At 50.0% G+C, this 22,500-nt stretch overlaps 1 protein-coding gene across 12 annotated transcripts in view; it reads left to right on the forward strand.

Moving 5' to 3' along the window:
* Nucleotides 1–22,500, forward strand: part of ATP13A3 (ATPase 13A3) — a 245,618-nt gene that overhangs the window by 216,443 nt on the left and 6,675 nt on the right. For 6 of the 12 annotated variants that reach the window (XR_015049868.1, XM_085848381.1, XM_085848386.1 and 3 more), the window contains one exon: nucleotides 9,009–9,092. The exons of the other annotated variants lie outside the window; for them this stretch is intronic. Coding sequence is in view for 5 of the 6 variants with exons in the window: in XM_085848381.1 (XP_085704507.1) it covers nucleotides 9,009–9,092 (84 nt within the window). In the remaining variant the exon portion in view is untranslated. The remainder of the gene's footprint in view (nucleotides 1–9,008; nucleotides 9,093–22,500) is intronic. 12 annotated transcript variants of the gene reach the window in all.

Below are 22,500 nucleotides of genomic sequence, written 5' to 3' on the forward strand. Positions count from 1 at the left end.
CCCTGGCGTGGTAGGCGAGTCCTCTCCGGCGTGCCTCGCGCCGGCACGTGTTGGCCGCTCGACGCCACGGACGGGTTTTCCGGCGCTATCTCAGTGCGGATAGAAAGGGGGGGGGGAAACGTTGCTCGAGGTCGTGGTGTGGGGAATGGCAGACGTTCCGTCCCGCCAGCGGGGTCTCGGGACCGCACCACAGAAGACCAGGCTAGCGGCCACCACGAAGAGGAGACGAAGAGGAAGAGCGAGCCGGAAGAGAGAGGAGAAGACGAAGAGAGCAAGAGAAAAAGCGCTCCGCCCGTGTCCAACTTTTATAGCCCAGGCCTCCGCCCTTCACTCCGCCCCCGTTTTCGGCTCCACCCTCCTTCGAGAGGGTTCTCGAAGAGAAGCGTTCCCTCTCCCTGACCACCTTACGCTGGTCATCCACCAATCGGCGGCGAGCTGCCCTCCCCCCTTCCTTCACACCAAGCATGGGGAAAAATGGCGGGAAAAACAGGTGGGAAAACCCGCGCGTCCTCACAGTCCTTCCTTGGCGCCCTTGTTTGCCGGTTGGAAGCGGACGTAGTGGCGAATATGTGGTAGCGTAGATGGTGGCGTGGTTGTTGAGTGTGGTTGGCGCTGTGGTGGGGATGGCGTGGTTGTTGAGATGCTGTTTGTTTGAAACAAAAGAAAAAGAAAAACGACTAACTCAAAGTGTCGCAGCCCACATGGATCACATAAATTCCCTCTATACAATGGGTTTGGGATAACTACACATGTACCTATGAAGATATCTCACCTGAGGGCCCTTTATAGTGTAATACGAATTTCCACAGCCGTAACACTACCCCTCCCCTTTTTACAGACTCGTCCCGAGTCATCAAATTTTCGTGTGCCATCATGTGTAGTTCTCCCCTAGTACGTTTTACCTATGGATCCCTGAGTGCAACATTCATGGTATTCGTGTCCCCAAAATAAATAACCTGAGGGCTGAGTAACAAACTAAACAAACCCACTCACTCAGACAACTTAAATTAAATTGCCGGCGCTAAGACAGACATGCCGGGGGCGCACTCATATTTACAGTACATCTTAACCTTACAAAATTTACACTAAACCATGGCCCAGGATCTATGGACTCTGCAAAGAGAAAAGCAGTTAGCAGGGAGCCAGGCTGCTTGCATGCAGTCTCTGGCTCAAGCAATGCAGGTTACAGGGAAGGTTGTCGGCTGCTCACACGCAGTCCAAGGCCTCCCCCTTTAAAATGAACACAGTGAACCACAACGGTGCATGGGCTGCACAAACGCAGTCTCCTTGTGCGGCTGCCTACAGGGCAGTCCCTGCGGCACAGAGAACGGTACGGACTCAAGCCGACACAAACAAGGAACAGTGGATGGATGGTTGGAGACCACACGGTGCACGGGCCGCCATTGCAGGCCTGTGTTGTAGCTGCCAACAGGGCAGTTCTTGCAGCTTGCAAACTGTTGTGACGATCCTGGCGCACATGGCAATGAACAAGGGGCGGGGAAATCGAAACAAAATGGGGTGGAAAAATGAATGTGGGCAGTAGGCATGGCATGACAAAGGTGAACAGGCAAGGTATGGCAAAGGTAGCAGGCAAACACAGCCGGCAGATGAACTGGCCGGCACAGGCCTTGCAGTAAAAACACAGCCAGCAGATGAAGCTGGCCAGCCTTTCGCCGTGCAGTGCAGTTTTGATGGAGGGAGTGCGGTGGTGCTGGCCACTCAGAAGGCGGGCTCGGACCTACCTACTGTCTCCCTCCCACCTATCGCCTTTGCCTGTCACTGTACCATCCCACCCCCTTAATTTGTAAAACCCAATTTAGCCCCAATTGATTTTTTTGTTGTTTTTATTTTTTACTTCCCCCTATAAATCGTCCCCTAACCCCCTTTACTGTCTTTGTTCGGCTAACCTATCTCCCCAAGCCAACTCCCAACCCCTACGTTCCCTTCCCGGAGGGGAATTAGGGAGGGCTAGCGTCCTGCGTCGAGGCCCAATAAAACCTCAGGATGGCCTACCCAGACTTCAGCGATCTTAACCCAAAGTGGGTCCAGCGGCCCACAACGACAGCGAAGGGATGGATGGTGCAGAGGGGTACACTTCCTAATCTACCCTAACCATTAACTCTTAAACTACCCCGGGGCTTTCAACAAGCACCTCTCGCTTAAACTATTGGTTCTATCAACCCAGATTCCTGTCGCCGGTGTTGGTGTCCTCACAATTTCGGGCCTCGCCCCCCAATTTTCTCTCCATGCCCTCACACGGTCTCATGGCTGGGACGCGTGGCTCCCTTGGCAGACACGACCCTCTTGCCGATTCTCCGACGATGGCACCCCCGGGCACTACACTGCCTCCGAACCTACCAGCTCCCTAAACACCGGGGAGTGCCCTCCCTGGCGACTCCCCTGAAACGCTCACGTGGCAGGCTGGCGCCCCGGGCCCCTTCCCTGGGTGCCCGTGCCCAATGCACTGCCCACGCGGCTCACGGCGCCCCGGGCCCCCACATCATGCGGGCGCACCCGTGCCCACTACGCTATCCCGGCCCCCCATGGGCCCTTGGCCTACCGCGGCAGACTAGCCGGGTGCCCGGGGTACCCACTCAGCGATACTCACCGTTCGTAGCCACGCTCCCAGCCTGTTAACAGGGCTCCTGCACCCCTCCAAATGGGTATCGAGCCTACATTCACACCAACAGCAAAACGACCTCCATTTTGTCAATTTGACTAACCCCCTAAGTCACTCAACACTGACCCTGGGGTCCCTTGGGTGGGAGTCACTCCTCCCCCCAATCACTCATCGCACCATGCATTCCACATTCGCTCCATACACACAGACCTGCTGGCCTCACTCACTCATCAAGTGCATTTCCGCTCTTCAACTCACACTTCGCTGAACTCAGCCATCCTTCTAACTACTTCCCCTAACTAACTCGTGCTCCCACGTCATCCCTTAAACGACAGCACGTTCCATTTAACACTACGTAGCTAAGCTATGTCCCGACTACACATCCAAAGTCTGTCTCTGTCTCCAAATCATCAAAAATAATTTTCCCTCCTAGATCTGGCTCCAATCCCTCTAATTAGTTCAATCCACGGGCCCCATGAAGACTTCCCCCTGCCCCATGGAGCCGGTCGAGCTAACACTGAACCATCCCCCTAACGAGTTATCATCCTGTGCCCAGGCAGGGGTCTTCCACCCCATGCCCGGGAATCCTGTTCACCCGAAAGCGAGGCTTGTTTTTTTGTTTTTTTTATATGCGCAGCACCAGCGCCGAAACTCGCAACCTGCGCACCAGCGCGGCAATTCACAGCCGCGCTCCTTTGGCGTGACGTCATGGCAGCTGTTCGCGTCCCTCGTCCCTCTTGGACGGTACCCTCCGGCAGGGATTCACCCTCCTGCCGGATTCCAACCATACACGCAGCCATGACGTCACCCGGCGCATTAAAAAAAAAACACAAGCGTCGCGTCTCGAGGGGTTCCCCACGCGAACACATGTGCTCTGCCCGTTGGAGCTTAACACACACGCCCGCGTGGAGAACCCGTCCGGTCCAAATCCGTCTACCTGCCTAAACGTTGTCCGTCGTGGGATCGGCAACATTCACCGCGCTCGTTTCCGGACCGGGCTTCACTCCCACAGCCGAGCACGTGGGGGCCTCGTGCGTTGCACGGCACGAACTTCACGCTTGCCCCTGGGTGAACCCAGCGCGGTCCCCGAAACAGCTACGGCTGCAACTCGGCTTTTATCCCTCTGTCGCCATTGTCGTCTCCATTCAATCCACGCACACCTGCGTGTCACGACGCTCACTCTCCACTCCATCACACTCACACCGGGAGACGCGGCTGCGTGCTCCCACATGCCGACCGTCATCTCCCTCACATACCGCGACCTCACACACGCGGTCTCCCTCACATGGACCCTTTCACTCCACACGCGGTGCCTCATCCACACCCGGCGTGCTTGGAAGCACGCACCCCGGCACACTTGTAACCATACCACTCACACACGGGGGCGCACTCATATCTGGGGTTTCTTCCACACACGGGGTCTTTGTCACCCACCCGGTCGCTCTCACACACGCCCTTGCACCCACGCTATGTGCGCGTTGCAGCACACATTTCGCCACACTCGTAAACACCCACCTCAACACCACACACACCGGGACCACTGCACTGGGGATTAGTGCCACCCCAAGGGTTTCCGGGGTCTCTATACCCACCAAGCTCCTTGTGCACCCGTCTACAGCACTCACCCCTTCGAACTCGCTCGACATGACCGAACTCACCTGGTCGTGAGTCGCCTCAAGGGGGCATACTCCCTCCCCTCTTTCCTGGAGGAGGCTATCCAGCTGCTCGCACCGGGCCACAAAACAGTCCGCCAGCTCCCCCTCATGGTCCTCCACTAACTCTGTGTGTGTGTGTGTTCATCACTAACCCCGTCCAATTCACTCTCTATCTCCCGTGTCTCTGGCAATACTTTCATTTCCTTCTTTGTCTTTGTTACTTCCCTAGTCTCCTTTTTTTGTGTGTCTCCTTTATCAGGGCCCGCCCCAATTGTTCCTTCATCCGACGAGTGGCGTCGATCAAGTCCTGCAACCCCAACATTGCTCCTTGTGGTGCTGTCACACATCCCACCTTATTGTGTTGTTCTGCTTCCTGGCTCCTTTAAAGCCGTTCCTCCTCTCGGAACTTTCTGAGTTCTTCGTTCTCCCTCCGGAGTTTTTCAATCTCCGTGGACTCCAATTTTACTCTCTCCTTGAGTTCATTAATTTCAACCTCATTTTGTTTTTGTTTTCCATCCCACAGTCTCTCATGCTCTTCATTTTCCATTCTCATCGTTTCTTTCAATTGGCTCATTTCCTTCCTGTGTTTCATTCGCTGTTCTCTCACTCCTCTTCCTTGTTTCCTCTCCTGTCCTTCCTTCTCCAGTTTCGTTGTTTGCTTCATTTGGTTAATCTCCCTTCTGTGTTTCATTTGCTGTTCTCTCACTACTCTTCCTTGTTTCCTCTCCTGTCTTTCCTTCTCCAGTTTCATGGTTTTCTTCATTTGGTTAATCTCCTTTTTGTGTTTCATTCGCTCTTCCTTCATTTCCCTTTCTTGCATCTCATCCTTTAATCTGGCCTTTGCTTCCAGCTGTTCGATCTGTACAGTGTGGTTCCTTAACGTTTCATTCTCTGCTGTCGTTCTTTCTTCTCTCACCATCCTCAACTCATTTTGTAGTTCCCTCTCTTTGTTTTGGTGTTCACGTAACTCAGAATTTTTTTCCCGTTTTTCCCTACTGGCCTCCTCATCTCTTTTGCATGCTTCCTTCCACAATTTGTTCATTTCCTCACCATATCTCTCTAGGACTTCCTGATATTCCTGTTCTCTTGTTACCTCCTCCAGTTGCTTTACCTCCAAATTGTGTTTCCGTTTTTGCTCTTCTTACTTTTTCTTCAGTTCGCTCTCCGCTTGTTCCCACTTATGGATCCTCAAGTCTATTTCCCCTATTTTTTCCTTTAATTCTTCGAACTATGTTGACTTCTCCAATAGTTCCTTCTTTAATTGTTTTTACTTCCAGCTCGTGTTTCTGCTTTTCTTTTTTGAGCTCGGTCCTCTATTCTTCCTTTAATTATTCCCAAAGCCCACCAATGTCCACCTGCCTCGCCTGCCATGCCCACATGGTTTGAAACGGCTGTCGGGAGCGCTCGCCTCGTGTCGCACCATTTGCAGCGTCATAAATAGCCGCTCGCTCCGTGTTGCGCTGAGGTGCGATCGCGCTGCCATTATTCGATTCAGCCTGCCGATAAAGTCCGTGCTCAGGATATAGGGTTGAGCTTCCCCACAGATTAACATTACAAGTACCGTCCCGGGCCATGGATTGTACATTTCTACACATATACATTTCTACCCCCGGCACCCACTCGCCTTGAAACGCCATCTTATTTCACGTAAGAGATTAATTTCAAATTGCTCTTAATTTAATGGAACACGGAGGGTCGCTCCACTCACCCTTGATCTGGTCCCGTAAATTTAGTTGGGAGACGGGAGAGTTTGTTTCCACGTAACTTGAATTGTGGCACGTCGCCCACCAGACGGACAATTCTGTCGTGACCCTTTCGGACCAACGCCGGGAGCTAGTCACGGGTGGGTCTTTCGACCTCACCACAATTGTGTCAATCGGCCACCCGTGTAGGATAGGGTTGTTCGCCAAACTCGACCTACCTAAGGACCCACGCGGATGGTAAACCGGGCGATCGTACCTCGCCGCAGGTCGACTCCGGACACGAGCCGCTTGGGCGGCCCGTTCCGTACTATCGGGATAACCGAGCGGTGTTATCGTCGATCTGGACGGTTCAGATTAATTACAGGGATGTTGCACCCACTACGAACCCCTTACGTGATGCAAGATGGAGGGTCAATAAAAAAAAGGAAAAGAGACGAAACAGAGCGGGAACAGTTCAACAAGCAAGCATTTTATTCATAGCCACAGACACAAAGCACGGATATACAGCCATACAATAATCAAAATGCACATATAACAGCCAAAACAAAAGTAACAATGCAGAGCTACAACCGAATACGCGTACACACGGCAACACTTAAACAGTTCTACTTTACTAGACACGGCGCCACAACATCCATACAAAAACCCCGAAAAGAAAATGGTGACTTCCCTTTGGGCCGTCGAGTCGCTCTCCCACATCCGTCGGCCTGGTCGCGCCTGGCCGCGACTCCGATCCCTGGCGTGGTAGGCGAGTCCTCTCCGGCGTGCCTCGCGCCGGCACGTGTTGGCCGCTCGACGCCACGGACGGGGTTTCCGGCGCTATCTCAGCGCGGATAGAAGGGGGGGGGGGAACGTTGTTGCTCGAGGTCGTGGTGTGGGGAATGGCAGACGCTCCGTCCCGCCAGCGGGGTCTCGGTACCGCACCACAGAAGACCAGGCCAGCGGCCACCATGAAGAGGAGACGAAGAGGAAGAGTGAGCCGGAAGAGAGAGAGAGAAGAAGACGAAGAGAGCAAGAGAAAAAGCACTCCGCCCGTGTCCGACTTTTATAGCCCGGGGCTCCTAACAGCCATGTCCAAAAGCACGAATATCGCTCGTAACAAGTGGTGGTGTCCACGGGTTCAAACTCCCGCTTGAACGTGCTGCGCGGCAAGATAATGGTGGCGCAGTACTCCTGCTCAAGCCACCGCGTGCGCACGTTCCGCGCGCTCTGACCTCGCGTAGGGTCGAAGATGGACCTCAGCTGATCTCTCTCACTGTCCAGCACACAAATCCCAACCTGGCCTGTTCTCCGTACAAGGCCCAAGTCGAGGTCCAAGTTCCACAGGCGGATTGGCAAACGTGACGTGCCGTTGGTGAGTAAGGAAGGTCTGGCGTCTCCTCTCCGGCCTTCCCGCTTTGAAGCCCGACTTCTGCTTCGCCCTCTCAGCTCCTCTCTCGGTCGAATCACCGACTTGCTGGTCGGTTCAGCGTCTCTCCCGGCAGACCCAACACGGTGCCTCCTTCATTCGCTCGTTTCGAAGCGACTCTGAGCACGCCTCGAAAACCCGGCCATTCCTCACACACAGCACTCCTTTTGCTCCCTTTCTTTTCCTCGGCGACTGCCGTTCCCCAAACTCAGAGCTCACTTCGAGACACGAGCACTCCTTTTAACCACCTGCAGTTTTCAAACCGCCAAAACTGAACATGTCCACCAGGTCCCTTTTTTCCTCTCGCTTCGAAACACGAGCACACTTCGAGCGCCACTATTTCCACATATTCATCTTTTGTTTCTGCTTTCTCTCGCTTCTCTTGGCGACTCTCTGACCAAAGGCTCCGCCCATTCGTGTCACTGCCTCTCCAAGCCACACCTCTCGCTCTAGGACATTCCCCTCCCATTCTTACAGGAGAGGAAGAAGAATCATCTCTTGTTTCTCTCGTTTCACCACCGTATGAACATAAAAACAGTCTTCTACACCTCCCGAGACACACATATATCGTCCCTTACACCACACAACCTAGCTAAACAGGCATTTAATAGCGGATCTGAGCTAATCCTATCTTTCGTAGTCCCATTAAGGGCCATTTCCATAACAATATATATATATATATATATATATATATATATATATATATATATATATATATATATATATATATACACACACATCCATACATACTACGGGCCCAGACAGGGTATCGAACCCAGGTCCTCTGGCAAACCATACCAGTGCTCTGCCATCTGAGTTATCTGGGCGACCCGCCAGCTGAGCAACGCAATTCTTCCACATATACAAGTGCCACTCTCTTTCAATCTCTGTGTTTATGAAAGATAGCCGGTATTGCAAATCTACCTTTATCCTCTTTCTCGTATAGTGGAATCTTTTCAAAATTTTGATATGTTGTGATCAACAAAAGTTTTCAAAAACGACTATTATAAAGTGCATTTCCAAGAATGTTCCGCAGCACATTGTCCACCATCGGTGGGCTGAGAAGTGCCCGCGAGATCGTGTTGCTGAATCTAGCCATCGGACTTTGGGATTTTTATTTTTTTAAACTAATTTTCTTGCGAAATGTAACTTGTGAACTGAATAATTTTTTTGGATCAAAATATGAACTCGCTGATGTACCACAAAGTATTTGCTTAATGACACGACTTGTGACCACTGAGCTGCATTCTCCAACACAGTTCAAAACTTGTGATTTAGGGAATCTTGTGGAGCATGCCAAGTATATTTGGGTTGTCTGGGCTTGATCATTGTTGCCTATTAACTTCATGACATTTTCTGCTGAATCAAAGCCAAATTTTCCTGATGGTATGTTTCACATTAATGTTTGTGTGAATTATTTAAGCACAGCACTCTTTTTAAAGCATTTTTATTCACTAACTGTTGTGATTCCGCATTAAATTGTGTAAATGCTTTTTACTTGCTGTTCTTTCGCTTAGCATTGATTAACAGTGTCATTTAACCTCACTAATTTCCGAAATGTGAACTCCATTTGATCGTTTCCACTCTACTCTGCCTCATTCCAGTCTGCTTCTACCCCACAGAATTGGCTTTGTGGTCAGTCCTCATCAGTCAGTTCTTTAATTTTTCCACTCTCTGAGTCGCACAACCGTCAAATTCCTACACAGGTGTGATATTCACATTGCTGCTATTTTTTGCTCTTTGTCATGCTTGTTTTTTAATTACTTTTTTAAAACACCTTTAATGTCGATTTTCTTGAATCATATCTTTCTGATCATGATGCATTCTTTCGTTTTATTTAATTCAGAATGATTTTGAATCCACAATGAACAATCCCTCCTTTCCTACTACATTGTCTGTTTTCCTTGAAGTTATCCCTCCACTATCTTATTCCTGCTTCAACAAAATCTCTGAAGTCAAATTTGACCTTTCGTACCTCCGAAGAACATTTGCAATACTTAATTGTCTTTTTTTGCACCAGTTTAAGCAAAGCAGGTCATATCTCTGAAAAAGTGATGAACATTCTATTAAGTAACGAACTGTACGTGGGGTTCTTCTGTGTAGGTATTGGATAATCATGAAGTCATTTCTTCTTCATTTGAACATGAAAATATTCAGGCTGTTGACCTGAGCCGGAGCAATGCCAAGGATTATATGGAATTTTTTTGAACAGCCATTTTTAATTTGGATGAGGATTATTGCCACGTTATTATTCGGGTACTAAGCCTTCCAGGCTGCGTAACCTATTGTTTTTCTACATTATTTTTCGATGTTGTTATTACCTCCGCCACCAAAGGTGAAGGAGGTTATGTTTTCACCCCTTTCTCTCTGTTTGTCAGTCTGTTTGTCTGTGTGCATGATATCTCAAAAAGTTGTGGACGAATTTGGATGAAATTTTGTGGACAGGTTCGGTTTGTGACGAGGACAAACTGGTTAGATTTTGGTGAAGATCCGGATCCGGATCTGGATACGAGAATTATTTAATTTTTAAAATGATTCTTCACCATTGAAAGAAAGGGCCAAAAACAATAGAAATATATATATATATATATATATATATATATATATATATATATTTATATTTATCTATATATATATATTTATATTTATATATATATTTATATTTATATATATATATATATATATATATATTTATATATATATATATATATATTTATATATATATATTTATATATATATATATATATATATATATATTTATATATATATATACATATATATATACATATATATACATATATATACATATATATATATATATATATATATATATATATATATATATATATATATATATATATATATATATATATATATATATATATATATATATATATATATATATATATATATATATATATATATATATATATATATACATATATATATATATATATATATATATATATATATATATATACATATATTTATATATATACATATATTTATTATATATATATATATATATATATATATATATATATATATATATATATATATATATATATATATATATATATATATATATATATGAAGACCCCAAGGGGAAAACCAGAGATGTCAGGATAAGTCAATTTTGAAGAAAATGAAAAACAAAGTTTCAAGACTTTGGTGGACTGTTTAATAACTGTCATATAGATTTCTTTTCCAGTAAAAGGAAGAGTGATCATTGGCCGATCAAATTAAGCATGGAGTATTTGCCAAGCTTCTATGTTATTTAATTAAAGAGCAAAGAACGAAAAATTTGTTGCAAACTGACATCACTGGTTATTCCCTTGTTTAATAATTGCCATGCAATTTTAACCCAGGATGTGTAGCAAATTCAACAAAGCCTGGTGTTGCCGCTGTGGTTAGGGCAGTGGCTTGGGACCCAAAAGGTCCTGAGTTCAAGCCCCGTTGGGACACTGAATTAATATATATATATATATATATATATATATATATATATATATATATATATATATATATATATATATATATATATATATATATATATATATATATACACCAAGTCGAAAACACCAGGGGGTTGACTCAGCCTGCCATCCTTCCGAGGTCGGCAAAATGAGTACCAGTTGTACTGAGCCCGGTGTATGCCCCGGTTAGAATAGATGTACCATATCCCTGTGTGTCGTAAGAGGCGACCAGGGTTGCGTCAGGAAGGGCATCCGGCATAAAAACCTATGCCAAATCATAATGCGGACAACAAAACGAATTTCCATACCGGATCGGTCGAGGCCCGGGTTACCAACGACCGCCATCGGTACCGGTGGTCAGCAGGGTACCAGTGGAAATTGTGCTACTGCTGGGCGAAGGAGGAGAAGGAGACGGGGAAGGCGAGTCCAGAGGCAGTGGGAGACGGGGAAGGGTAGAAGTGTGGAGGTGAGAGTTGGAACTCTGAATGTTGGGACGATGACTGGCAAAGGGCGAGAGTTGGCTGATATGATGGAGAGAAGAAAGGTGGACATACTGTGTGTACAAGAGACCAAGTGGATGGGGAGTAAGGCTAGGAGCATTGGAGGTGGTTTCAAACTGTTTTACCATGGTGTGGATGGGAGGAGAAATGGTGTCGGGGTAATCCTGAAGGAAGATTATGTCAAGAGGGTATTGGAGGTGAGGAGAGTGTCTGACCGAGTGATGAGTGTGAAGTTGGAAATTGAAGGGGTGATGATGAATGTCATCAGTGCATATGCCCCACATATGGGGTGTGAGATGGAGTATAAAGAAGATTTCTGGAGTGAGTTAGATGAAGTGGTGGAGAGTGTATCCAAGGATGAAAGAGTAGTGATTGGAGCAGATTTCAATGGGCATGTTGGGGAAGGGAATAAAGAGGATGAGGAGGTGATGGGTAGGTACGGTCTCAACAAGAGAAATGTGGAAGGGCAAATGGTGGTAGAGTTTTCAAAAAGAATGGAAATGGCAGTGGTAAATACGTATTTCAAGAAGAAGGAGTAACACAGGGTGACATACAAGAGTGGAGGAAAGTGCACACAGGTGGATTACATCTTTAGCAGGAGATGTAACCTGAAAGAGATTAGTGACTGTAAGGTGGTGGCAGGGGAGAGTGTAGCTCGACAGCATTGATTGTTGGTCTGTAGGATGACTTTAGAGGTGAGGTTGAGGAAGAGAGTGAGGGCTGAACCAAGGACCAGATGGTGGAAGCTGAAGGAGGAAGACTGTTGCGTGAAATTTAGGGAGGAGGTGAGACAGGCGTTGGATGGTGGTAAAGATGGGTGGGATGATTGGGCAACGACAGCAGAAGTTGTGAGGGAGATAGCTAGAAAGGTACTTGGTGTGACATTTGGACAGAGGAAGGAAGATAAGGAGACTTGGTGGTGGAATGAGGAAGTACAGGAAAGTATAAGGAAGAAGGGGTTGGCGAAAAAGAAGTGGGATAGTCAGAAAGATGAAGAAAGTCGGCAGGAGTACAAGGAGTGGCGGAGAAACGCAAAGAGAGAGGTGGCAAAGGCCAAGGAAAAGGCATATGACGAGCTGTATGAGAAGTTGGATACAAAAGAAGGAGAAAAGGATTTGTACTGATTGACAAGACAGAGGGACCGAGCTGGGAAGGATGTGCTGCAGGTTAGGGTGATAAAGGATGCAAATGGGAATGTGCTGACGAGCGAGGAGAGTGTGTTGAGAAGGTGGATGGAGTACTTTGAGGAGCTGATGAATGAAGAAAATGAGAGAGAGAGAAGGTTGGAAGAGGTGGAGATAGTGAATCTGGAAGTGGGGTGGATCAGTAAGGATGAAGTGAGGACTGCTATGAAGAAGATGAAAAGTGGAAAGGCGGTTGGCTCAGATGGTATACCAGTGGAGGCATGGAAGTGCTTTGGAGAGATGGCAGTGGGGTTGTTAACCAGATTGTTTAATAAAGTCTTGGAAAGTGAGAGGATGCCGGAGGAGTGGAGATTAAGTGTACTGGTTCCGATTTTCAAGAATAAGGGTGATGTGCAGAGCTGTGGAAATTACAGAGGGATAAAGTTGTTAAGCCACACCATAAAGTTGTGGGAAAGAGTAGTGGAAGCTCGGTTGAGAGGAGAGGTGATGATCTGTGAGCAGCAATATGGGTTTATGCCAGGAAAGAGCACCACTGATGCAATGTTTGCTTTGAGAATGTTGATGGAGAAGTATAGGGAAGGCCAGAAGGAGTTACATTGTGTGTTTGTGGATCTAGAGAAAGCTTATGATAGGGTGCCAAGAGAGGAGTTGTGGCATTGTATGAGGAAGTCGGGAGTGGTGGAAAAGTATGTGAGGATCGTGCAGGATATGTAAGAGGACAGTGTGACAGCGGTGAGGTGTGCGGTAGGAATGACGGACCGGTTTAAGGTAAAAGTGGGATTGCACCAAGGATCGACTCTGAGCCCTTTCCTGTTTGCAATGGTGATGGACAGGTTGACGGACGAGATCAGACTGGAGTCCCCATGGACTATGATGTTCGCGGATGACATCATGATCTGTAGGGAGAGTAGGGAGCAGGCTGAGGCGAGCCTCGAGTGGTGGAGGTACGCACTGGAGAGAAGGGGAATGATAGTCAGTCGGAGTAAGACGGAGTACATGTGCGTAAATGAGAGGGAGGGTGGTGGTATGGTGCGGTTGCAAGGAGTTGAGGTGGGGAAGGTGGATTGGTTTAAATACTTGGGATCAACTGTCCAAAGTAACGGAGAGTGTGGGAGAGAAGTGAAAAAGAGAGTGCAGGCAGGATGGAGTGGGTGGAGAAGAGTTGCAGGAGTGATTTGTGACAGAAGGGTAGCTGCAAGAGTGAAGGGGAAAGTATATGAGACGGTAGTGAGACCAGCAATGTTGTATGGTTTGGAGGCGGTGGCACTAACAAAAAGACAGGAAGCGGAGCTGGAGGTGGCAGAGTTAAAGATGCTGCGATTCCCGTTGGGAGTGACGAGGATGGATAGGATAAGAAATGAGTATATTAGAGGGACAGCGCAGGTAGGACGGTTTGGAGACAAAGTGAGAGAGGTGAGATTGAGATGGTTTGGACATGTGCACAGGAGGGAAGCGAAGTATATCGGGAGAAGAATGTTGAAGATGGAGCCGCCAGGCAGGAAGAGAAGAGGAAGGCCAAAGAAGAGGTTCATGGATACGGTGAGGGCGGACATGCGGGTGGTTGGAGTGTCAATGGAAGATGTGGAGGATAGAGCGAAATGGAGACGGTTGATCCGCTGTGGCGACCCCTAACGGGAGCAAGCCGAAAGAGGAAGAAGAAGAGGTTTAGCAAATTCATGCTTGTTGGTTATTAGCATACATTACATGACTGGTGATCACAGGTTATTTTTTTTCAACATTAAACGGTCATTGTTTTTTTATTTGATTGGTGTTCAACGCCATACTCAAGGGTATTTCGCTTATATGACGACGGATTCTCCATTTCTTACTCCGTACTACTTAATATGATGGAAAACCGGGAGGAAACCAAGGATAAACCACCCCCGCGATAGCCGAAGTAATCTCATGTGACTCCCTCATATACCTAAGCAGGTTGATTGGGCGGTGGGTACATCGAATGAGGATGGGTACTCAGACGCGCTAACCATTAAGCCACAGCGTGGGTCCCATAAAAGTCACAATAAAGGTTTGACCAGGCTTGAACCATGATATGCACCAACTACGGAACCCATTATATAACCAAATAGGCCATTGTAGTGCTCAGAGTTTATGCTGTGAAAGTTTTACAACCTTTCATTTTTTAGTTTCTGGAGTAAAGTACTGACAACTCTGGGTTTCTACTTGTTCAGCTTTGACAACACTTGTTTTTCATTGTACGGCTAAACTTTATTCCATATAAATTATGTGACACCCCTGGTTATTTGTTAAAGTAATATTGTGAGAGGAAACCTTATGTTGCCAACTATTGGCAGGTGCAATAACCCTGAAATTTATAAAAAGTGACATCTCTGGTTTTCCTCTTGTGGTCTTCATTTTGTATATATATATATATATATATATATATATATATATATATATATATATATATATATATATATATATATATATATATATATATATATATATATATTGTTGTGGTTACCAGATTCGCAAACCACCATTCAGGTCCCTTAGGTGAGGTATCTCGGTAAGTGCATGTGTAGTTAGGCCCAAACCCGTTGTCTAGTGGGAATACATGTCATTTATACGTGCTGCGACTCTTCAGGATAGCCGTTTTTCTTTTACTATCTTTATTTTGGACCAATCGCCACCATCACAACCACAACAACAACCACCAACCACAACGCCGCTTCACCACAACCGCCATGACCTTTACCGTCGCAACTCGCCACCATCGCATCACCGTCATCTCGCGCCACTCATGGGCACCGATGCTGGACTCGTGTAGGGCGCACGTTGAACAGCGTGTACAAAATCACGGATTTTCTGCTTCAAAAACGGATCCAAAACGACACACGCCCACTTTTTGCCGTCCAATCGGTGAGCGAGGGGCGGGTGGCCCCGCCCCAGGGCGATCGATATATGCAAATTTGTGGATCAAAAGCCTTCACGCCCACTTTTTCTCGGGCCAATGGGGAGCGAGTTGAAAGGTCAAAGGGAGGGGTCAAAGGCGAAGTTACGGGGGGATAAAAGGACGGTGTTCGTCAGTCAAAGGAGTCGTAAAAGTCGGAGCGAAAGAGTCAGCAGAACGAGAACGAGGGGTCGGAGAGTCGCAAGAGAGAACGAGGGAGAGTCAGCAGAACGAGAACGGAGAGTCAAGAAGAGGAGAGTCGGAAGCAGAGGGTCAAGACTTCGCGGGCGGTGGAGCTGCTCGTCGTGTGCGTTGGAGTCGGAACGGAGGGGACGGAGCTGTGGAAAGGCGGCGACACCAGACGAGGGGGTGCTCGCGTCGTGCAGGAAGCTGCACCCGAGGGAGGCCGGCAGCGCGACCTGGCCGAGGTGGAGACGCTCGTCGCACATAATAAAGATCCTCTATACCCCGAGCATCAGCAACCCCCTCCTGTTTCCCCCCGCGCTGAGATAGTGCGACCAAGGGGGCCCCGTTCCCACCCCCTGCCAGGCACTGTCCACGAGGCCCGCGGGTTGCGGGGCCATCGCCGCTCCGCGTCTCATCACCAGACGGGTAGGCCCGACCCGGTCTCGGCCCCAGGCCTACCTCATTCTTGAGGGTATTTCTTTTCCTTGGTTTTGGGTATGTGTTGTCGGCGCCGTCTGTGAAGTAGAATTGTATAAGTGTTGCCGTGTGCTCGGTAGTCGGTATTAGCTCTGCACTGTGTTTTCACTTTTATGTTTGCTTTTTGTGTAAATGGAATTGTGTTTTCTTTTTTGTGTGCATTTGGTGGAATGGTATTTGTGTGCTTCCCGTGTGCCGAGAATAAATGTGCTTTATTGTTGAACTGTTTCCCGCTTCGCTTCGTCTTTTCCTCCATTGAATCCCCATCTTGCTTCACGTAAAGGGTTGGTAGTGGGCTGAATACGCCCGATAATTAATCGAACCGTCGAGGTCGACGATAACACCGCTCGGTTATTCTGATAGTACGGAACGGGTCGCTTAAGTGGCCCGTGTCCGAAGTCGACCTGCGGCGAGGTGCGATCGCCCGGTCTACCCTCCGCGTGGGTACTTAGGTAGTTCGAATTTGGCGAGCAACCCTATCCCACGCGGGGGCTGATTGGCTCGATCGCGGTGAGACCGAAAGGTCCACCCGTGACTGGTTCCCGGCGTTAGTCCGAGAGGGTCACGACTGGATTGTCCGTCCGGTGGGCGACGCGCCGCGATTCGAGTTACGTGGCCGTTCGCACGCCGGCGGGCGCGAAGACCGCAACACTGGTGTCAGGAGTGGGATACAAATTCATCGCCCTCCTCGCGGCACTGGTATCGGAGAACAGGAAAACGGGCTGTCCTGTCTCCGGCTAAATTCATGGGAATCGGTCCAGGGGTGAGAGAAGCGACCCCCGATTCCCTCCAAATTACGAGCGAACAAATTAACCCTTCACGAGAAGCAAGATGGCGTCTCAAGGCGAGCGGGAGCCGGGGGTATTAGAAATGGATGTAGAATGTGTAGAATCCATGGTCCAGGATGGAATCCCCGAGCAGGAAATGTTGATTGTGCAGGAACACGGACTCGCCCAACTGAACCCAGGGCCCGAGGTGGGTGCGGCAGCGGCCGCGGTGTATGACACCTCCCCCCCCCCTCTCCACCAAGACCCTTCCCCAACCCTTGCCGAAACGGCTCAGCTGAGTGCATCCAACATGGCCCAGCTATGCGCCATGCTGGCGGCAATGAACGAAAAGATGAATGCGAAAATGATCGAAAAAATGGATGCGAATATGAAGAACGAAATGAAAGGCATGAACGAAAAGATGGATGCGAATACACAAAAAATGGATGAAAAGATGGATGCGAATACACAAAAAATGGATGAAAAGATGGATACAAATACAAATGAAGTGAAAACGACGATGGATGCGAATACACAGCAAATGAGGGAAGAGATGAAAGAACTACGGGGTGAGACGCAGAACATGGGCCGATGCCTGCAGGCGGGCATGAAGGCCGTGACCAGGGAGCTGGGAATGGCGACTTCACGTGTGGGAGCAAACGAGCTGGGTGGGGGTGCAACGGCTGACAGGCCCGCGGTGGAGGCGGGTGAAAAAATAATTCGTGGAACGTGTTGGGCGAGGGTCGTGACGATGACCGAAAGGGAAAAATTAAATGGGGAGACCAAAACGTGTGAGACGAGACACGAGGTGACGACAACAGAAATAATAGTTGAGACAAGGGAGGTAAAGGGTGAAGAGTTGGCAGAGACACGGGAGATGGGAACGATAGAGGGAAGACTACACGATGAAGACGGGGTAAGTGACGCGCACGCACACACGGAGGTAGTGGAGGACAATGGGGGTGAGCTCGCGGAGCGTGTAGGGACCCAGTGCGAGCACCTGGATGGCCTCCTCCAGGAACGAGGGGAGGGAGTATGCCCCCTTGAGGCGAGTCACGACCAGGTGAGTTCGGTCGTGCTTTGCGAGGTTGAGGGGACGAGTGCTGTGGACGGGTGCACGGAGAGCTTGGGGGGTATAGAGGCCCCGGAGACCCTTGTGGGGACACGAATCCCCAGTGTGGTTGTCCCTGTGTGTGTGGTGCAAGGTGTGAGTGAGGCCGTGTGTGTGAGTGAAACGGCCAGTATGAGTGAGGCACCACGTGTGAGTGGTGTGGTGGCGATGGTGCCAGAGTGCGTGCTTCCCAGCACGCCGGGTGTGGATGGGGCACCGTGTGTGAGTGAGGCCGTGTGTGTGAGTGAAACGGCCAGTATGAGTGAGGCACCACGTGTGAGTGGTGTGGTGGCGATGGTGCCGGAGTACGTGCTTCCCAGCACGCCGTGTGTGGATGAGGCACGGAGTGTGAGTGAGGCACCGCGGGTTAGTGCCCCCGCGTGTATGAGTGAGGCACGGTGTGTGGATGAGGCACAGCGGTTGAGTGCCCTCGCGTGTGTGGGTGAGGCACCGCGGGTGAGTGCCCCCGCGCGAGTGAATAGAGCACCACGTGTGAGTAGTATGGTTTGTGTGAGTAGTGAGGCACGCGTGAGTGAACGGCCGTGTGCAAGGTCGCTGTGTGCCAGGGAGACCGTGTGTGTGAGAGAGCGGTATGAGAGGGAGATGTCGGTTGGCATGCGGGAGCACGCAGCCGCGTCTCCCCGTGTGAATGTGATGGTGTGGACTGTGTGCGTCGTGACACGCAGGTATGCGTGTGTAGAATGGCGACGGAGACGGCGACAGAGGAGAGAAAGCCGAGTAGCGGCTGTAGTTGTTTCGAGGACCGTGCCGGGTTCACCCAGCAGTGAGCACGCGGTTCGTGCTGTGCAACGCACGAGACCGCCACGTGCTCGCTTGCGAGAGTGAAGTCCCGGTCCGGAAACGCACGCGGTGGATTTGCCGATCCCGCGGACGGACAAAGTTTAGGCAGGTAAATGGATTTGGACCGGACGGGTTCTCCACGCGATCGTGTGTGTTAAGCTCCAACGGGCAAAGCACATGTGTTCGCGTGGGGAACCCCTCGAGACGTGGGGCTTGTTTTTTTATGCGCACGGTGACGCCATGGCTGCACGTGGGGTTGGAATCCGGCAGGAGGGGTATCTCTGCCGGATGGTCCCGTCCAAGGAGGGACGAGGAACACGTGCAGCTGCATGACGTCACGGGCAGGTGCAAAGTGCGCGAGCTCTGAGTTGCCGCGCAGGTGCTGCGCATGGAAAAAAAAAAAAAAAAGCAAGCCTCACTTTCGGGTGTACAGGATTCCTGGGCAAGGGGTGGAAGACCCCCTTATCTGGGCACAGGATGGAAACTAGTTAGGGGGAAGGGTTAGCTTAGTTAGACCGACTTCATGGGGCAGGGGTAAGTCCTCATGGGGTCCGTGGAATGGATTAGTTAGAGGGATTGTAGCCAGATTTAGGTTGGGAAATTGATTAATGGGATTATTTGGAGACAGTGACAGACTTGTGGATGTGTAGTGGGGACGTAGTTTAGCTACGTAGTGTTAAAAGGAACGTGCTGTAGTTTAAGGGACGACGTGGGAGCACGAGTTAGTTAGGGGATGTAGTTAGAAGGATGGCAGAGTTCAGTGGTGTGTGTGTTGAAGAGTTGGTGAGTGAGTTGTGAGGCATGTGCTTGGTGAGTGAGTGAGGCCAGCGGGTCTGTGTGTGTGGAGTGAATGGGGAATGCATGGTGCGATGAGTGATTGGGGGGAGGAGTGACTCCCGCCCAAGGGACCCCGGGGTCAGAGTAAAGTGAGTTAGCTGGGTTAGTCAAATTGAAAAATGGAGGTCGTTTTGCTGTTGGTGGGAAAGTAGGCTCGAGACCCATTTGGAGGGGTGCAGGAGCCCTGTTGACGGGCTTGGGAGCGTGGCTGCGAAAGGTGAGTATCGCTGAGTGGGTACCCCGGGCACCAGGCTAGTCGGCCGCGGTAGGCCATGGGCCCATGGGGGGCCGGGATAGAGTAGTGGGCACGGGTGCGCCTGCTTGGTGCGGGGGCCCGGGCGCCATTAGCCGCGTGGGCAGTGTTGTGGGCGCGGGTGACGCTGGGAAAGGGGACGGGGAAGCCGGCCTGCCACGTGTGCGTTTCAGGGGAGGTGCCATGGGGGCACTCCCCGGTGTTAGGGAGCTGGTAGGCTCGGAGGCAGTGTAGTGCCCGGGGTGCCATAGCGGGAGATTCGGCAGAGGGTCGTGCCTGCCGGAGGGAGCCACGTGTCCCAGCCAGGAGACCGTGTGAGGGCACGGAGAGAAAATTGGGGGGCGAGGCCCGAAATTGTGAGGACACCAACACAGGCGACGGGAATCTGGGTTGTTAGAACCAATAGTTTAAGCGAGAGGCGCTTGTTGAAAGCCCCGGGGTAGTTTAGCAGTTAAATGGTTAGGGTAGATTAGGAGATGTACCCCTCCGCACCATCCATCCCCTCGCTGTCGTTGTGGGCCGCTGGACCCACTTTGGGTTAGATCGCCGAACTCTGGGGAGGCCATTCTGAGGCTTCGTTGGGCCTCGACACAGGACGCTAGCTCTCCCTTATTCCCCTCCGGGAAGGGAACGTAGGGGTTGGGAGTAGGCTAGGTGACAGGATAGGTTAGCCGAACAAGGACGATAAAGGGGGTTAGGGGACGATTTATAGTGGGTAAGTAAAAATAAAAACAACAAAAAAATAAGTTGGGGCTAAATTGGGGTTTGACAAATTAAGGGAGTGGGTATGTACAGTGACAGGCAAAGGCGATAGGTGGGAGGGAGACAGGAAGGTAGGTCCGAGCCCGCCTTCCAAGTGGCCAGCACCACCGCACTCCCTCCACCAACCTCCACTGAACGGCAAAAGCTGGCCAGCTTCATCTGCTGGCTGTGTTGCTGCAAGGCCTGTGCCGGCCCACTTCATCTGCCGGCTGGCTGTTTTTCTTCAAGGCCTGTGCCGGCCAACTTCATCGGCAGCTGTTGTTTTGCTGCGAGGCCTGTGCCGGCTGGATCATCGGCAGCTGTGTGCTGCAAGGCCTGTGCCGGCCAGTTCAGCTGCTGGCTGTTTTTCTTCGAGGCCTGTGCCGGCCAGTTTGTCTGCCGGCTGTGTTTGCCTGCAGCGGCCTTCTTCTGCGGGCTGTGTTTGCCTGCTCACCTTTGCCATGCCATGCCCACTGCCCATGTTCACAAGCCCCGTTCAATTTTTGCTTTGCCCCCCCCTGTTCATTTCCATGTGCGCCAGGATCTGAAAGCAACAGTTTGCAAGCTGCAAGAACTGCCCTGTTGGCAGCTACAACACGGGCCTGCAGTGGCGGCCCGTGCACCGTGTTTGTGTTCATGCATCCATTCGTTGTGCTCATTGCGTGTGCCACTTGAGCTGGCACGGAGACTGCGTTGTGCAGCCCAAGCACCGTTGTGGTTCACTGAGTTCAGTTCAAAAAGGAAGGCCTTGGACTGCGTGTGAGCAGCCAGCCACGTTCCCTGTCACCTGCATTGTTTGAGTCAGAGACTGCATGTGGGCAGCCTGGCTCCCTGCCAACTGCTTTCTTTTGCAGAGTTCAATGATCCTGGGCCATGGTTTAGTGTAAGATTTGTAAGTTAAGGTTAAGATGTACTGTACATATGAGTGCGCCCCCGGCATGTATGTCTTAGCGCCGGCAATTTTATTTAAGTCGTCCGTGTGAGTGAGTTTGTTTAGGTAGTTACGCAGCCCTCAGGTTATTTATTTTGGGGACACGAATACCATGAATGTCGCACTCAGGGATCCGTAGGTAAAGTGTACTAGGGGAAAACTACACATGATGGCACACGAAAATTTGACGACTCGGGACGAGTCTGTAAAAAGGGAAGGGGTAGTGTTGTGGTTACCAGATTCGCAAACCACCATTCAGGTCCCTTAGGTGAGGTATCTCGGTAAGTGCATGTGTAGTTAGGCCCAAACCCGTTGTCTAGTGGGAATACATGTCATTTATACGTGCTGCGACTCTTCAGGATAGCCGTTTTTCTTTTACTATCTTTATTTTGGACCAATCGCCACCATCACAACCACAACAACAACCACCAACCACAACGCCGCTTCACCACAACCGCCATGACCTTTACCGTCGCAACTCGCCACCATCGCATCACCGTCATCTCGCGCCACTCATGGGCACCGATGCTGGACTCGTGTAGGGCGCACGTTGAACAGCGTGTACAAAATCACGGATTTTCTGCTTCAAAAACGGATCCAAAACGACACACGCCCACTTTTGCCGTCCAATCGGTGAGCGAGGGGCGGGTGGCCCGCCCCCAGGGCGATCGATATATGCAAATTTGTGGATCAAAAAGCCTTCACGCCCACTTTTTCTCGGGCCAATGGGGAGCGAGTTGAAAGGTCAAAGGGAGGGGGTCAAAGGCGAAGTTACGGGGGGATAAAAGGACGGTGTTCGTCAGTCAAAGGAGTCGTAAAAGTCGGAGCGAAAGAGTCAGCAGAACGAGAACGAGGGGTCGGAGAGTCGCAAGAGAGAACGAGGGAGAGTCAGCAGAACGAGAACGGAGAGTCAAGAAGAGGAGAGTCGGAAGCAGAGGGTCAAGACTTCGCGGGCGGTGGAGCTGCTCGTCGTGTGCG

The sequence above is a fragment of the Eptatretus burgeri genome, chromosome 12 (assembly GCF_056783735.1).
Source record: "Eptatretus burgeri isolate ZD-2024b chromosome 12, Ebu_testis_v1, whole genome shotgun sequence".
Classification (NCBI taxonomy): domain Eukaryota; kingdom Metazoa; phylum Chordata; class Myxini; order Myxiniformes; family Myxinidae; genus Eptatretus; species Eptatretus burgeri.